Source organism: Phascolarctos cinereus, unplaced genomic scaffold (genome assembly GCF_003287225.1).
Source record: "Phascolarctos cinereus isolate Bilbo 61053 unplaced genomic scaffold, phaCin_HiC Scaffold_2;HRSCAF=192, whole genome shotgun sequence".
In the NCBI taxonomy this organism is placed as follows: Eukaryota; Metazoa; Chordata; class Mammalia; order Diprotodontia; family Phascolarctidae; genus Phascolarctos; species Phascolarctos cinereus.
This window is the reverse complement of record NW_027555625.1, coordinates 52,483,600-52,500,245: the sequence shown is the minus strand read 5'-3', so window position 1 is coordinate 52,500,245 and position 16,646 is coordinate 52,483,600. Positions and strand designations below refer to the sequence as shown.

The following is a 16,646-nucleotide window of genomic DNA, read 5'->3' as shown; positions in this document are numbered from 1 at the left end:
TCCTGCCTCCAGGCCATGGTTTTTACTATTAGGGAAAAAACTTATCACGTTTCTGTTTAGGGGGTTGGATCCTGTTCTAATAATTTCCCAGCAGCCATTGACAGGGATGGAGGTGGTGGGGTATCTGCGAGGCCATTGCCAGCCCACCTCCCCAGATCAGCATTTTGGGGTTCTCTCAATGTAAGTCAATCCCGAAGATGATCCACAAATTAATTTGAGAAACGCTGGCTCTGGATAGGCCTGGGCTCTTAACAAATGTCTGTGCTTTGTTTGAGAAACCAAATGGAAAGAACTCTGGTCTGGGAATTAGGAGACCTGGTATCCAGCCTCACCTGGGACACTTGGTAGCTGTAGGCCCTTCAGCTGAATTCAAGGGGTATTTATTAAGTGCCCTCCTGCCCTCAAGGAGCTTACATTCTATGGCAGGAGAATGACATGTCCACAGATAAGGAATATATAAAATATATGCAAACTGGCTACACGTAAGCAATTGCTAACAACATGGCAGGATCCAGAAAAGTTTAATGTGGGCTAATGTTGGAGCTGAACCTTGAGTGGAGGTAGAGATTTTGAGAAGTGAGGAAGGAGGGCATGTCAGGCATGGGACAGCCTAAGCAAAAGCCTGGAGGTTGGATCTTAGGCCAAGTAGTTCATTTCTTTGAGCCTGCTTCCTGATTTCTAAAAGCTGGGGAGTAATGTTTGCGTTATGTCTCCCGGGAGCCATGGACTTTGTAAATCTTTAAGCTCTTTGGAAATATGAATAGCCAATGGTTGGACTCAATATTAGGAAACATACATTTTAGTTCTGATTCTTCCTCAAATGCACTGTATGGTCTTAAATTCCTTCATCTTTCTTGGGTTTCAGTTCTCTTAATTGGGCTGAATGGTCTTTTTAAGGCTTGTTCCTTCGAAGCCTGGTAGCTTGTGATTAAACCCAGAGAGAAGAACCATAGGAACATTGGATTTTGAGCAGGAAGGGGTTTGGGAGGCCATGTGGGCCAAGCCCCTCATTTTATAGATGAGCACCCCGAAGGTAGAGAGGTGAATCGACCTTTTTCCCAAGGTCACGCAGGCAGGAAGTGTCCTAGCGGATTTGAACTAAGCCCAGCCTTGTGTCCATCAGCTCATGCTGAGTGAAGGGAACTTCTTTATTTGAGGTGGTGTGAGTTTGAAAGGCCTAGGTGTTCTCAAGCAAGTCTTCCTTCTCTTTCCCTCCCCTCCCCCAACCCCAAGTGGAGGCCAGCAATGGAAGTCCGACCCTTAAAGGCGATAAGAAATTTAGTTGTGTGGTTTGGCCCCTTCTGCCTATCTCTCCCCACCCCCAACACTGACCACATCCTCCTCCTATTTGTGCCTGTCAGAGAGTTCTCATTCCCACCCAAGGTTGGGGGAAATCAGTCTGACACCTGGATCCTGGTCTTTCACCCAGAAATCAATAGCCAAGCCTGTTATGGGAACTTAGCCCCAGATAACAGGAAAGCGGGTTTTAAAAGAAAAAAAAAGTCCCATCAGCCCCTTGGTGCAAAGGCAGCTGGATCCTAATCTTTTGATAATCTGAGCTGATAAGAGGCTGCTAGACAGAGACAGTCCAGGTTGCTAAAAGTCCTTGAACTGACCGTGCCAATTCTAACCCTCCTGCCCTCTGTACTCGCCCGGACGGGGGAGGGACTTAATACACACAGCTCTCGGGCCGCCTGGTGTGTATGGGGGTGACAGAGATGTACAGTGGACGTGCCAGCAATAGGTTTTCTGTTTTTCTTTCTTTCCCAAGCAGTGGGGGTAGATTTCTACCAAGCCATCCCCATTCTCTTGACTGTCTCCTCTCCCTTGTGACCAAGGACACACGGTTTTCAGATGACTTGTCAGGGCCAGGAAACAAATGGAATCATATCAGCCCCAAAGAGAATAGAACTTCCAACCTTGGTTTTCTCAGCATTCTTCTTCAATCTAGGATCTTCAGAGTTGGAAGAGACCTAAAATGGTCATCTGAACCAACTCCCTCATTTTACAGATGAGAAAACTAAAGCCTAGGGAGGGAAAGAGACTTGTCCAGGGTCACCTAGGGATGAAGTGACCGAGCCAGCTTTTGGAACCTGTCTTCTTTCCAGCCCCTCCAATAATGCCTAGCTGCGGACCATCTCAAAGGATTGATTCCCTTCCACATCTTGAGCCATGCCCTCATCACAGAGGGGACTTTGGAGAGGCAAAGAATCGAGGAAAGAAAGAAAGGGGTTGGAATTTGGTGGTGGGAGCTAACAGCCTGTCAAAGGGCAAGTGGTTCGTTGCTGGTAGACTTTGACCCTGGCTGGTTTAAAAGGGAAGCAGGAGGCTCTTTATCTGATTTCAGAGCTGATGCAGAGCAGAGGCAGATAGGGAAAGGGGGGAGTGAGTGATGGGGGTGGGGACAGCCGCTTAGGGAGCTGGGAAAAGCAGTCCGAGTTGCACCTGGTACTAGCCTGTTTTGATAAAAAGTTGATAGTGTCAATAACGTGGAGCGGCTGCAGTAGCCACTGCTCTTGTGGGCACATAGGAGAGCTTTCACCGAGATGGATAAAAATCAATATGCCATCCACTTTGATTTATAGCCAAAAATAATAGGCCTTTTATATGGCATGATTGATTTATTTGATGTTAATCATCAGGTTTATCACTGGTATTAATAATCTGAAATGCTCATGACGTCACCTCTGGGCGTACTTTCTGGGTGCCCATCGATTGGGGCCGCCGTGGTTATCAGCCCCACGATGTAAAGGCAAACATGTACTTTGCGCACTAACCTGCCCCACTGTCATATGCACATAGACTTATCGGCAGCATCTCCAACAGCAGTTAATAAGAGAAAAATAATTGTTATCAAGTTGCTAGGCATACACCACACACAGAGCAAGGCCCAGGAGCTGTGTTTAGAGAGGCGTCCACCAGGTCCCTGGGGGAGGCGGGAGGGGTGATTCCTCTGCTTGTTATAATTATTAACAGCAACCGTCATAATTATTATTATTACTGCTGTGAATCAAAGAGGCCGAAAAGTTTTCAAGCACCAGGCAAAAAATGGAGGCAGCCTTGTGACTGCTGTGTTCATCCCCTCCGCCCTCCCTTCCCTTTGGGCTTCTTCCAAAGGCTCAGCCTGACCAGTCTTCTCCCTTCTGTGCTGGTGGCACGTAGGAGCTGGCTGTTGAATTGAGGGCTGAAGGATCGTAAATCTGGAGTTGGAATCCCCCATTTGCAAAAAGGCATGGTGAAGACATCCTATGGGGGGTGGGGGCGGGGAGGTCCAGGGTAGGTGGCGGGGGAGATTCTTGGAGATGATGAGGGAATGTTGCTGAAAGGCCCTGCGCCTACCTCACCCCTCAGTTCAGGAGCGAGAAAAGTAACTGTGCTTTTACCTCAACAGAAACAGAGACTCAGGAAGGCCCAGAAGGCCCCAAGGAGCCGGAGGAGCAAGAGTCTGACCGAGGTCCGGAAGAGGCGAGCCCGTGGAATGGGCCAGGTAACCAGACCTCTGACCTTCATGTCTCCCTCTCCCATCCCCTCCCCGCCATCCCTCCATCTGGCGAGAGCCTGTTTTGGTACAGGGCAGTGCCCAGCAAGAGTCTGATATCTGGTGATGGGACGTGCTGAGAAGACCTTGGAAGTCTCCTCCAAGGGAATTCCTCCAAGCATTGCAGGATTCGAGACCCTCCTTTTCTTAGTCTGGTCCTTGTGGAACTCATTCTCCATAGTGTTTTCTCTTCCTCTTTCTTCTTCCCATCCCACCCTTGCTTTTGGCCTTCCTCTTTGTCCAATCTTCCTCTCCCTCTCCCTGTCCTTCCTTTCTCTTAGTTCAGGGGTTTTTAGCCTTTTTGTTGTGACATGGACCCCTTTGGCAATTTGATGCAACCCAGGGCCCCCTGCTCAGAATAATGTTTTAAAATGCATAAAATAAAATACTTAGATTATAAAGAAAACCAATTATAATGAAGTAAAGATGCAATTTTGCCCCCATCCAAGTTCACAACCCCCCTGAAAACTAGTCATGGACCTTGGTACAGACCCCAGGTAAAGAGTCTCTGCCTAGTATCTCCCTTCCTTTCTTCCCCCCCATCTCTGTCTGTCTCTTCCTCTCTCTCATAACTGATACTTCCTCCCTTGTTCCTGTCTCCTTCAGTCAGGATCCTTCTTTCTCTTATTCTTTCTTATCATTCAATATCCCTCTGTCTGTCTTCCTGGGTAGGGGTGGGAGTTAGTCTTTGTACCACAGCAAGAATTAGATTTCACTATCTGAAACACACCAGCATATCTTCTATGACTTCAGGGAGGTCCCAGAACCAGGTACCATGACACGAAGGGTCTTGGAAATGAAGCCCTTGGAGCCTGTCTCTCTCTTAAGACCTAGGATTTCAAGGAAGATATCATGAAGCAAAAAAAAAAAAGTCCTGTCTCCCCAAATGGGGAGTTGTGTCCTGAAGTACGGTTAATTCCAATTAGGAAGGAGAAAAGCCAAGCCCTCACTCAGATGCTCCCAATGGTAGGATGGTCAGACCAGGCTGGCTATGGTAGCAGCACTCATCCCACTCTAATGGGACTCCTTGGCAGACTACAGAGAGATCTGTCTTCATTTTGTTGTGTTTTGGGCACTTTCCTTCTTTTTTTTTTACCAATTTGGAACCAGAAGGATAGGAGAGGGTAGGCCCAATTAAAGAGAGAAGTAAAGGTAGCTATGTATATATAATGTAGTCTGGGATGAAGGGGTGGATGGATGGATAGAGGGTTAGACAGATAGAAGTTTATTTGCTCATTTAGTGAATTTTTCCTGTGGAGAAAGCCTGGCATCAAGTGCTGTGGAAGATAAGAGATGGACAAGGCACGGTCCTTCCGCTCCAGGAATTTGCCGTCTGATGGAGGAGGGTAATAAGATAAGGGGGTGAAATAAGACGTACACATTAAAAAAAAAAGAAAGAAAGAAGACCTACACACAAATAACAAATGAATATTGGTACAGTGGAAAGAATGCTAGATTTTTGAGTAAAAGGACACTGATTTAAATCCTGACTCTGCCACTAATTACCTAGAAAACTTTGAGCAAGTCACTTAAATGTGGGCCTCAGTTTACTCCTGTATAAAATAAAGGGGTCAGATTAGATGACCTCTAAGTTCCTTCTTTTTCAAAAATTGAGAGCCCAGGGTAGGGGTGTTCTGAGGAGGTTAAGAGATACAGTGCTGGGTGCTGCAGATAACAATGGCATCATGCTCAATTAATTTAAATGTCAGGAAAATAAAAGGAAATGCCTTCGAAGAAAGGGTGTGGGGGGACCCACACAAAACATGGGCTGAGTAAGGTTGGGCTACACTTAGATTTCTGAACTCATTTTTTCTTTCTGTCTTAGATCTGTAGAGATATTTCACCAGGTAGAGGAATTTGGGCAAGGTCTTTTTGAAAGAGGCATTGGTTGGAGGAAATGAGATGGGTTATTTGGCATTGCTTGGAGTAGAGACTAAGGCCAAATGCGTCTACTCTGTCCTAGTTGATGGCATCTCTTCCCTCTGAGAAAGAGCTGGAGCTCTGTGGCTTTGATCAGGGCTGGCTGTTGAGGACAGTAGTGGCTTTGGGGCACTGGGGAAGCCCAGAGGAAGATAACTGGAAGAAACCCGATCAGCCTGGCTAGCTAGCTGCCTGGCTCACTCTGATGAGAGACAGTGTCCACCCAGTTGGCTGGATTGGGCCTGGGGCAGCCTTTGTTCTGGGTCCTGTTTTATAGGGGGAAGCCAGGCTTCTGTCTATATTGTATCAGTTACTTCAGGAATGCATGATTGCGTCCATATGTGTCAGTCAATCAACAAACATTTATTAAATGTCTGCTTTGTGCCAGGTGCTGGGCCCAGTGAACCAAGACAAAACTGAACCAGGCCCTGTCCTCAGGGTGCTTATATTTTCTCAAGGGAGCTTTGTAAACCTTAAAGCATCATATAAATAATTGCTATTATTATTAAGTGATTGATTGGTTAGCATGATGGTCATTGGGAATGAAGGCTGAAAAATCCTTTCCCCGGTGACCAACTTTGTGCACTTAGCTAGGCTGGTCCTAAGGTGATGGACACAGAACCCAGTGTACTACTGAGCTCAGGTAGGACCTCCTGGAATGCTCATTTCTCTGGCATAATCTTGAGGACCCAAGGTTACCACCATACCACGATAGAGTAAGACTGTAGAGAAATGTATAGGATAGGAAATCTGTATCCATAATACCCAGCCCCAATGGAGAGATACTCACAGTCAGAACAAAGAGGGCATGAGGTAGCCCTGTAGGGGGGTCTAGAAGAAGACATGCGGTTTAGGTTCCTTGGAGAAACCCAAGTGTGGCTAGAAATATTTTGGGGGTCTCCTGATAACTCAGGGCAGTAGCCCCCAAAAGGGCCTTGGTATGGTATGCATTCCTGGGTTCTTTTATTCATCAGATCACAGAGTTGTAAGAGAGAGGACATTTAGTCCTGTCCCTTATTTTTTTCAGATAAGGAAATGGGCCTAGAGGTTAAATAACTTGTCTGAGGTCACCCAGATAAGCATCAAAGACAGGACTTGGACCCATGTCCTCTGTCTTCTGAGTCAATCAATGTTCATTGCATTGTGTTATGCTTCCCTCTTGGTTGACAAGGAAGGTAGAGGGTGAAAGAGAGCTAAAACCATGGTGGACAGAGGAGGAATGGTGTGGTGTAGTAGTAGTAGTGGTGGTAGTAGTAGTAGTAGTAGTAGTAGTAGTAGTAGTAGTAGTAGTAGTAGTAGTAGTAGTAGTAGTAGTAGTGGTAGTAGTAGTAGCAGCAGCAGCAATCAATAGCCTTTGTATTGTGCTTTAAGGTTTGCAAATAACTTTGCATATCTCATCTTATTTGATGTGTGGAGAGAACTGGAAAGGGAGATCACCACATACCCCAGAAAATTCACACCTGTGGGGTAGATTGGAAAGAGATTGGAGACACCAGTTTTGAGAATGGTCTCTAAGTTTTGGTCATTTTCCCTTCTCTTTGTGAGCACAAGCAGGAATCAATCACATCGAGCTTTTCTCCTTTTCCTTCTGAATTTATGGCTACATGGGCATCTCTAGCAATTGTCCAGGCCAAATGAATGGTGCTAGCCAACATGTAGTGTGCATTGTGGGTCTTACTAAAAGGCCCTGTTATTGTCTCTTCTGGGTCCCCCTCTTGGAGCAGGAGTTCTGGGGCTAAACCGGTGAATTCACTAGAAAATGGAGAATCTTGTCTTTCTGGTTGGGTCTTAAGAACACCCCACCACTACCACCAAGTGACACTATGGCATATCTTCCTCCCTCTCATGACTTTGGGTCATCTGATGAGATGCCCGCTGCAAAGGGGAACAGCTTCCCCTGACAGGTACTAGGACTATCCTCTGGTCCCCTTGGGAGCTGGGCACCCCAAGTTGGGGTGTGGGTATGGAAAAGCGACCAGAGTAAGGAAGTATCCTTCTTATTACCATTCTCTGATTCCATAAGTGCCAATAGGGATACAAGGCATCATGGGTAAGTTGGTGTCTAGCCCTTCTCCCATCTCTGCCCCCTTGCCTAGACATTTCCTCAGTGATACTAAGGCACCTCCCCCCTCACTTCAATCTTCTTCAGGAAAGGAAACAGGCTCCAGGCATAACTGATAACACTGGCCCTTCCGGGATGGGCTGACAGGAAATATCTTAGGCCTCCCATGTCTAATCTGCCTGTCTCTCTGCTCCCTCCTTCCCTGCTTCTTAGACCCCAATGAGCACTATGGGAGGTGGGGGAAGGGGGACATAAGCTGACTCAACAAAACCTTTCCAACTGCCAGGCCATCCAGTGGCCAGTCTAGCTAACAGTCAATGTGTCCGGTGGCCCCTCTACCCAACTGCTGTTCAGCCCAACGGTCAACTGTTCGTGGTCTCAATTCTCTGCCGCTAGCCAACACATTTCAATTTACTTTTGGTGAACAAGGTAGCCTGGGGATGTCCCTGAGATTCCAACCATAGATGTGGACATTTAAGGACAGAAGGCCAACAGATCCACCAGCTAATATTCATCAAGTCTACCTCACCCTTCGAGTGAAGCATCATCCCTCCTCTTCCCCACTTACCTTCTTCTCAGAAGGCAATGTCCATCTGGCAATCAATCATTCAACAAATATTTATTAAGTGACTATTAAGGGCAAGGAACTATGCTAGGTTCAAAGAAACAGTTCCTGTCCTCAGGGAGCTTACATTCTATCCATTGAAACAAAATGCTCGTAAATACAAAGTAAATACCAGATAACTTTGAGGGGGAAGGAGTTGGTCTCAACCCTTCCCACCTTATGAACAGTCCCATTGATTTCCCTTCCATTGATCATATGACTAAGTCCATCTGATATCTGCTTGTGCTCTGGATGTCATGGCTTTTGGTCCAATGACCGGTCATCCCTTAGGTGGGCAGGCATGATAGCTTCCATTTGGCTAGCACCTGTAAGGTTTATAAACTGCTTTCCTAACAACAACTCTAAGAAATAGGTGTGACACTTTCCCCTTTTTAAATATGGAGAAACTGAGGCTTAGAGGAATGGGATTTGTCTTGGATTTTCTAGCCAGTAGCAGAGGCAGGGTTTGCAGTCATGCTCTTTGATTCCCAAATCTGTCCCATGCAAGTTTCAGAACAGTTAATGATCTGTATTGGTAGAAGGGTACTCTCTGGGAGTTCCCAATACCCATGAAATTGCAGGTCTGGACCAAAACAGAAGGGGTGGGGAGAGGAGAAGATGTGTAAGTGCTATAGGAGGAGAGAGAAAAAGATGAGTGCTTCAGGGAAGACTTCATGGAGGAGGTAGGCCGACCTGGAGCTCAAATAATGAGTAGAATTTGAAGAAACAGTGAGAAGATGGAGAACAGGGTATGCCAGGGAAAAGGGATACTTCAAAAGGCACCAATGCCAAGGTACGGTGCAGTTAACATAGATGTCAATGACACAGGGCGTGATGAAGTGTCACTATCTTGCCAGTAGGGGAGAAGACCCGTTTAACTCACTTCCAGGACCCTGAGATAAATACTAATGACATGTTCCCTAATCCAGACCTAGCCTTAGTGACACCAGGTATTGCTGTGAGCTGTGACCCTGACCCCTTTCCTCCCCGAGGTCTTGCTCCAGCTATGTAGCCACGCCCCTGTAACTGGTGGGTCAAAGACTGACCACCTGCTCATTTTTCTGACCGCCGCCTTCTTCTCCTCGTTGTCTCACTTGTCACTGCTGCCTGTCCCTCTTTTACAGGGAGTCTGGAAACGTGGGCCCAGGAGGAGACTGGCCATGGAATTCCCATTTTTCTACTGCAGTCATGAGGGGGAGTGAGAGAAACACACAAGTATGGGGACAACAGCTGCTGGGGAGAGGGGGAATGGGAGGACAGAGGGCCTTTGTTGGTCGAGATCAGCAAGGACCAGAGGTGCTCTTTGTTATCAGGGACAAACGCTACAATGATGAGCTGCTGTTTAGAGGCTTGGCAGGGTCTCTGACCTCAAGCAGTTACTTAGAATCATAGAATGTCAGAACTTGGAAGGGACTTTTGAGTTCATCTAGTTCAGCCTCTATACTTGACAGATGAGGAAACTGAGGCCCTAGGTGGTGAAGGGATTTGCCCATGGATACCAGCTAGCAACATGGTGGTTACCGGGCCTGGGGGCAAACTCCCGAGCACTGAGAATACAGCATGGCGGAGTGGAAAGAGCATGGAATGTTGGAGTCAAAAGACCTGAGTTTGAATCCAGCTCTGCTATAACTGTATGCCTGGGGTCATTTTTTTTTTCCCTCTCTGGGCCTCAGGTCTTTTGTTAAATGAAGGTTGGACTAGATATACCTGAGGTCCCTTCTAGCGCTAACATTCTAGGATGCTAAGGGATAGAATTAGCACTGGAACCCAGGTATCTTGACTGTCAGGCCAATGTTTTATCTCTTACACCCTGCTCACTTGGAGGGAGAGAAGCTCAGTGAAGGAAGTCCTTTGGAAGAGGAGAGGGGACAATGGGCTAGAACAGCTTTTCCCCCAGTAATTCCAAAAGAAAACAGTTTTGTTTTTTCTCAACTGCTAGGAAGGGAAAAAACGGGGCATGCTATTGGGTTCTAGGTTTCCCCCACCTTTGGGGCTTAAGATGCTCATTATTTCCCACCCCCTTGGCCCAGCATGGAGTTTTAGGATTGGTAAAGATCACAGTGGGCTTGACGCGTTTGTTGTTAGAGGGTGATTTCTTCCCCTACCCCTTCTTTTTTGGATCAGTGAAGGTTATTTTATTTTATTTTTTGGGAGTTATTTGCATTCTTTATGGAAAAGAGATTTTTATTATCGGCTGCTCCCAGCCCATCGCTGTTCTGGTAATTGGAGTGATATTAATTTCTGTGTGGTAGGGAGTTGATGGCAGCCCCGCGATGCCAGTCCGATAGGCTGTTCCTCTCACACTAACCGCGGTGATAGGCGTTCTATCAGCCTTCTTGCAGGCACTGCACTTATCAGGAATGGGCCTGGCAAAAAACTTTGAGCAGCCTGAATTTTCTTTTTATCTCTCAGGATCCACTGTATGTCAGCAATGGCAGCTGTGAAGATGTAATATGGAGGGCAGGCAGGGAGGGAGAAAGAGAGGGAGGGCCACAGCCCCCAGAATGCTTTGCCTGAGCCAAGACTGGAACATCCTCTCCTGGGTCTCTGTCCCAGAGACAATGCCAGGGTTAATCCAAGTATGTGGGGGAAGTCGAAGTGGGGGAGGGGGGAGGAATCCCTCTCTCCCTGCCCCCCCCTTCCCATCTCTATTGGCTGAACCCTCTTTGGCGGTGATCCCTATCATTCTTACAGTAACAAACCACTCACTTTGGCATTTTCAGCACACATACACACAGTTCTCACCCTCCCTAATGACTCACTTTCTTTGGCTCTGTGGGCTGGTGAGAGCCAAGTCAGTGAACCTGGGGGCTTGGAAGTGGGCTAATAATCCCAGCTCTGCCACTATCTTGCCCTATGACCTTAGGCAAATGACTTGACTTAGTTTCCTTATCTGTAAAATGGGGAGAATAATGTCCTACCCTACCTCACAGGAATATTGTAAGGATCAAATGAAATCATAGATATAGAAATACTTTAAGAAAGTTGGGATGTAAGATGCAAATATATTAATAATTTTTATTTAAAAAAAAAAGACCTTCCATAATTATTCTGTGCACATATCATGTTTAATTAAAATGGTCCTGTGTGAATCTTAGATCAGAAGACGCTGAGGTCCTCTCCATATTAAAGGGGGGGTGGTGGCAGTGTTTGGGGTATGGTTGTTTTTGAGAGTGCTGCCGAGTACAAGACAGATGTCCCTGCTGTTTTCCCAGCTGGCCCTGTCCTAAAGCCAAAGCTGGATCCCGATGCAGGAGGGCTACAGAACCCAGTTCTGTCATAGGCTCTTTGACAAATTATTGACCCCATGAGGATCTTAACCCCCTTTTACAATGACCTAGAACACGTGCAGTCTGCCCCACAAAATCTCCTACCTGATCCTATGCATACCTATCCTATCCTCCAGCTCTGGAGTCCTTTAGAAATAATTGAGTCCAACACCCTCATTTTATAAATGAGGAAACCCTGGTTTATAAAGGGGATATGTCTTATTCATCATCACCTATGTAGTGAGACACACAGGTTCCTGGTCTCCAAACCAAGTGGGCTTCCCATTACTCTGTTCTGTCTACCACCCTTCCACTCAGGTGTCTCCAGGGCAAGAAGAGAGTTCAAGTGTACTTGTTGAATATCTTTCGTGTGCCAGGCACTGTGCTAGGGACCATTTGACACTGAAAAGACAGACTAGAATCACAGACTTAGTTGGAAGGTCCAACTCATTTGGTCCAACCCTTTTATTTTACAAAGGAGGAAATGGAGTCAAATAGAGATGAAAGAGAGGTCACAGAGCCAGGCTTTGGGTCATGGAGGGAATTGAAGAACCCAGATTCAAATCTCACCTCTTCCACTTCCTTACTATGTGACCTTGGGCAAGTCTCTTCATCTTTCTAGGCCTGCCTGAGTTTTCTCTGCTGTTAAATGAGGGTGACCCAGGACATCAGAAGATGAGCTCCTTAGGAGGAGGGAGTGGTGTGCCATAGTCCCTGGGGTCATGAAGAATCGGATCTAACTGCACAACTCATGGGAGGAGCGGTAGACCAAATGTGTTCTAAGGTCCCATCCAGCTCAAAATCTATGATCTTATAACTGGGTTCCTTTACCTCCCGATCCAGCCTTCTTTCCATTGAAAGATTCTCTGCTGTGGAAGAATTCACATTTCTAGTTTCCCACTCTACAGAAACAATTAGGGGACAATACAAAATGGCAGAGGATTGGGGATGAGATTACTTGGGGCAGATTGTAGATGCTCTAGGTGTTTGAAGAAGAGGAGAATCACTGCCCTAGGGACAGGTCAATGATTAGTGCAATGAATGAATTCCCTGAAGTGTTTTCACATTTTTGAATTCTGTACAATTCTGAGTTACAATTATATAAAACATGGTCATTGGTTCCAGCCCAATGCAAGCATGCAATGTGAATTCAAATACTGTGAGGCTGTGGAGGATTCTTCATTCTTACTAACCGAGACTTGTGTATTGCCAGAGCTGGCTCTTCAATTCAGCACACCTCTTATGTCTAGCGCAGGCAGGTAGAGTTTTTCTTCCCCTGCTAGGTATGAGTTCAGATCTTCTGGCTTTCTGGCTTCCTTTAAGTCTCAGCTAAAGTCCTACTGTCTGCCAGAAGCCTTTTCCTGTCTTTTTTAAAGGTCTTAGTGCCTTCCCTCCAAGACTACCCCTAGTCTACCCCCACTTAGATCTTATTTGTACAGAGTTGTTTTCATGCTGTCTTCCTCATTAGACTGTAAGCTTCTTGAGGGCAGGGACTGTTGTGATGGTGGGGGTGGGGTGGGGGGGCAGGGCATTTTTTGGTATCCCCAGTGCTTACTTAGCAAAGTCCCTAGCATATAGTAGGTCCTCAATAAATGCTGATTGAGTAATTGGCTAATGATGATAACTCTTAATTTCTTCAACTTTCTTTTCCCTTTCTTTCTCTTTCTTCTTCTCCTCCCCTCTCCCTCCCCTCTCTTCTCCTCTCTTCTAAATGCTTTCCTTACAGCAGAGGCAGTGTGGGATGGTGGAGGGAGTACTGGGCCTAGAATCAGGAAGGCCTTGGTTCAGATCCTGCTTCTGACACTTATTTAGCTATGTGACACTTAACCTTTGTTTCCCTTAGGCAACTCCTTAGGTCTTATCTACTAAACTGGACGTGGAGTTCCTTACTTCCCTACCCTGAGTAAATCCTTTCCTTATTTATATATATTACTCACAACCCTCCTATGGGAGAAGTAGTACATAAATATTATAATCCCCATATTACAGATGAGAAAACTGAGGCCTAGAGACATGAAGAGAGCTGTCCAGGGCCACAAAGCTAGTGTCAGAGCCAGGATTTGTAATCAGCTTTCTGTTGACCCCAAGTCCGCAGGACTTAGTCTACTCTGTTATGCAAAGTAGAGCAATTACCCTTCTCTGTCTTTTGGCATTTCCCATCCCAACCCAACTCTCACCTCCATCTTGTTTCCTGTCCTCTCAGTAGCCCTAGCCTTCCATCAAAAAGATAATAGCTCGGGGCAGCTAGGTGATGCAGTAGATAGAGCTCTGGCCTTGGAGTCAGGAGGACCTGAGTTCAAATCTGGCCTCAGACACATGACACTTACTAGCTGTGTGACCCTGGGCAAGTCACTTAATCCCAATTGCCTCACTAAAAAAAAAAAAAAAAGAAGACGATGATAGCTCATTGGAGAACCTATCTTCTGAAACACAGGTCATCTCCAGTTGTAACAAATGAAATCTCTACCTAAGTTGTGGTTCTCCAGGTCTCACTTGATAACCTACTTATTTCTAGCAAAATGCAGTATAATTGAACTCCAATATTGCCAAAAAATTAGAATTTGGATCCTCCACCGCCATTGTGAAATTTGACCTGAGGACAGTATGGGAAGGACACTTTTGCTTCTCTTCCTGCCTTGGTAGGAGGGAAATCTCAAGTTGTAGGTTCATAGCAGAGCCTCCTGGGTCTTTAGAGGTCCAACCCCCTCACTTTAAGATAAGGTAACTGAGGCCCAGAGGGGTTAAGTACCTACACTGGTGGAAAGTGGCAGGGCCAGGATTCCAGCCCATGGCCTCTGACTCCACATTCAGCACTGGTTCCTACACATCCTCATTTCAGATGGGTGGTGATGGGACGTGCTGGAAGGAAGAAGTGGGAGTATCGCAGGAGCCATCGGGGTGGGAAATGTACATGGAGTGGGCAGCTAGGTGGCACAGTGGATAGAGCACCGGCCCTGGAGGCAGGAGGACCTGAGTTCAAATCCGGCCTCAGACACATAGGATTTACTAGCTGTGTGACCCTAGGCAAATCACTTAATCTCGTTGCCTAGCCCAAAAAAAAAATGTACATGGAGGAAGCAGCAAACAGCATGGCTGCTGAGCAGTGATCTGTGTTGTGAGGTCTCTGACTGGGAGCCGGGGCCATTTCTTATTTCGTCTTTTCATCCCCTGTACCTGGAACACAGTAGGTGCTTGATAAATGTTTATTGAATGAATGAATGTCTCTCCAACTCTGACCTTCCTCCTGCCCTTCAACTCCTCCCTCCTCCCCTTACTGTCACCCCCAACACATACATCAAATTCCAATAAACCTCTCTGCCCACATTAGGTACCAGGAGACTCTTTTTAAACCCTGGTAATCCCTAAGGTTTAATTCTTCTGTGCCCTGGTAAATTGTCTTTCCTTCTCTAGAAATAGTTAACTGGGATTTATTCTCATCCTCCCTCACGTTCGTCAGTGGATACCTTTCTTTGGCCCAGCCTTAAGAGATGGGGGTACCTGCTCCCAGTCCCCTGCGCCCTTCTGAGTTCTTGGACCCTGAGGACTCCACGGGTCACCATTGCATTTCTGATACACAGGCTGTAGGGTGAGTTAAAATGACCTTGAGTGGCCCCTGGTGGGTATATTCCCTCTTGAGAGAGGCAGAGGGCATGGGGTGAGCTGGGCATAGGGCTGAAAGCCACATATGTCAGTTTGCCAGGCAACCCTGACTCTGTATTCATCTTACACTAAGTTCCCTCTCCCCCTTCCTGTTCTCTCCCTGTCTTCTAATCTCGATTTTCCTGAGAGAGCCTCACCCACCACCTCTGCCCTCACCTGGGCGCCCGAGTGGCCAGGGCACAGAGGGCAGAGGCAGAGGGGTAGGGGTTGTCCCTTGCTCTAGCTACATGAAATGCAAGCTGAATTTGAAAGGGGGAGGAAGGGGTGGGAGGGGAGAAGAAAAAGTATTTTTTATCTTTGAAATGACCTTGTTCGCTGGAGGGGGCTGGCTGCTTAAAATTCTGATATGCAAATCACTGATAGCTATAATCTATAATCCTCAACTTGGGAGCATTTAGAGATGGAGCCTGCCACATTTACCTCGTCTTTCCGAGGCGAAATTTTCTGCATATCAAAATGTGCTGGGCCCTTTGACTCCTTCCCAGCCTGGCTCTGTATTTATGAGCCGTAAGAAAACTAGAGTAAAACAAATCATCCATCTATAATTAAAGGAAGACCTGGGACTTCGGGGGAGATGCAGGGAAACTGGGCCTCTACTCTAGGTCAAGAAGGGATGGGTAGAGAAAAGAAGTGCCCCTGAGTGTGTGGTCAGAGGACCTCAGTGCCAATCTCTGATCCTGCTGTTTGTTAGGGGGCTCACTTTGGTCCAGCACCTTCTTCTCTGGGTAACATGGAGGGGTGTTGCTGTGTGGTGATCCCTAACAGTCTTGCTAGCTCTCCATTCTGTGAGCCATGGTCCTATAGGGCATCCAGGGCTCTGAGCTGGCACTTAGGAGAGCTGGCTCTGTCTCCTTCAGGCTCTGGTCCTGGTCTAGTTCAGTGACCTTACTCTTATTGCTTCCCAGATCTAGGCCTTAGTTTTCTTGCATGTCAAATAAGAATAATAATGCCTTTGCTATACTGTATTACTATTTAAGGGTGACTAACCCTGCTACCTAATGCACATGTTCCAAATAAAGATTTTGCATGAAAAAAAAAAGAAGAATGCCTACCTTATAGGAATATTGTGAGGAAGATACAGATGTAAAAATTCGGTACAAGAAAGATTTATGAAGCACCTACTATGTGCCAAGCACATAGTAGGTGATAAAAAGGAAAGCCAAAACAGTCCCTACCCTCCAGGAGTCTACAGTTTCCTGGGAACATGTAATACAGGGTGTCCCAAAAGTCTTTTTTAATTTAAAAAAAATTTTTTTTTTTTTGCTTTTTGGTGAGGCAATTGGGGTTAAGTGACTTGCCCAGGGTCACATAGCTAGTAAGTGTCATGTGTCTGAGACTGGATTTGAACTCACGTCCTCCTGACTCCAAGGCCAGAGCTCTATCTACTGCGCCACCTAGCTGCCCCCTCCCAAAAGTCTTATTAAGCTTCGGTAGCTTAAATAGCTTTCAAACTGCCTAAAACTTTGGGGATATCGTGTGTGTGTGTGTGTGTGTGTGTGTGTGTGTGTGTGTGTGTGTGTGTGTGTGTGTGTGTGTGTGTGTGTCTGTGTGTATGAATAAGTATAAAATATTTTTGGGAGGGAGAGAATATTT

At 46.4% G+C, this 16,646-nt stretch overlaps 1 protein-coding gene across 1 annotated transcript in view; it reads left to right on the top strand.

Moving 5' to 3' along the window:
- Nucleotides 1-16,646, top strand: part of ZFPM1 (zinc finger protein, FOG family member 1) — a 200,681-nt gene that overhangs the window by 85,096 nt on the left and 98,939 nt on the right. The window contains exon 3 of the mRNA XM_020989183.2: nucleotides 3,392-3,487. Coding sequence (XP_020844842.1) covers nucleotides 3,392-3,487 — 96 coding nt within the window. The remainder of the gene's footprint in view (nucleotides 1-3,391; nucleotides 3,488-16,646) is intronic.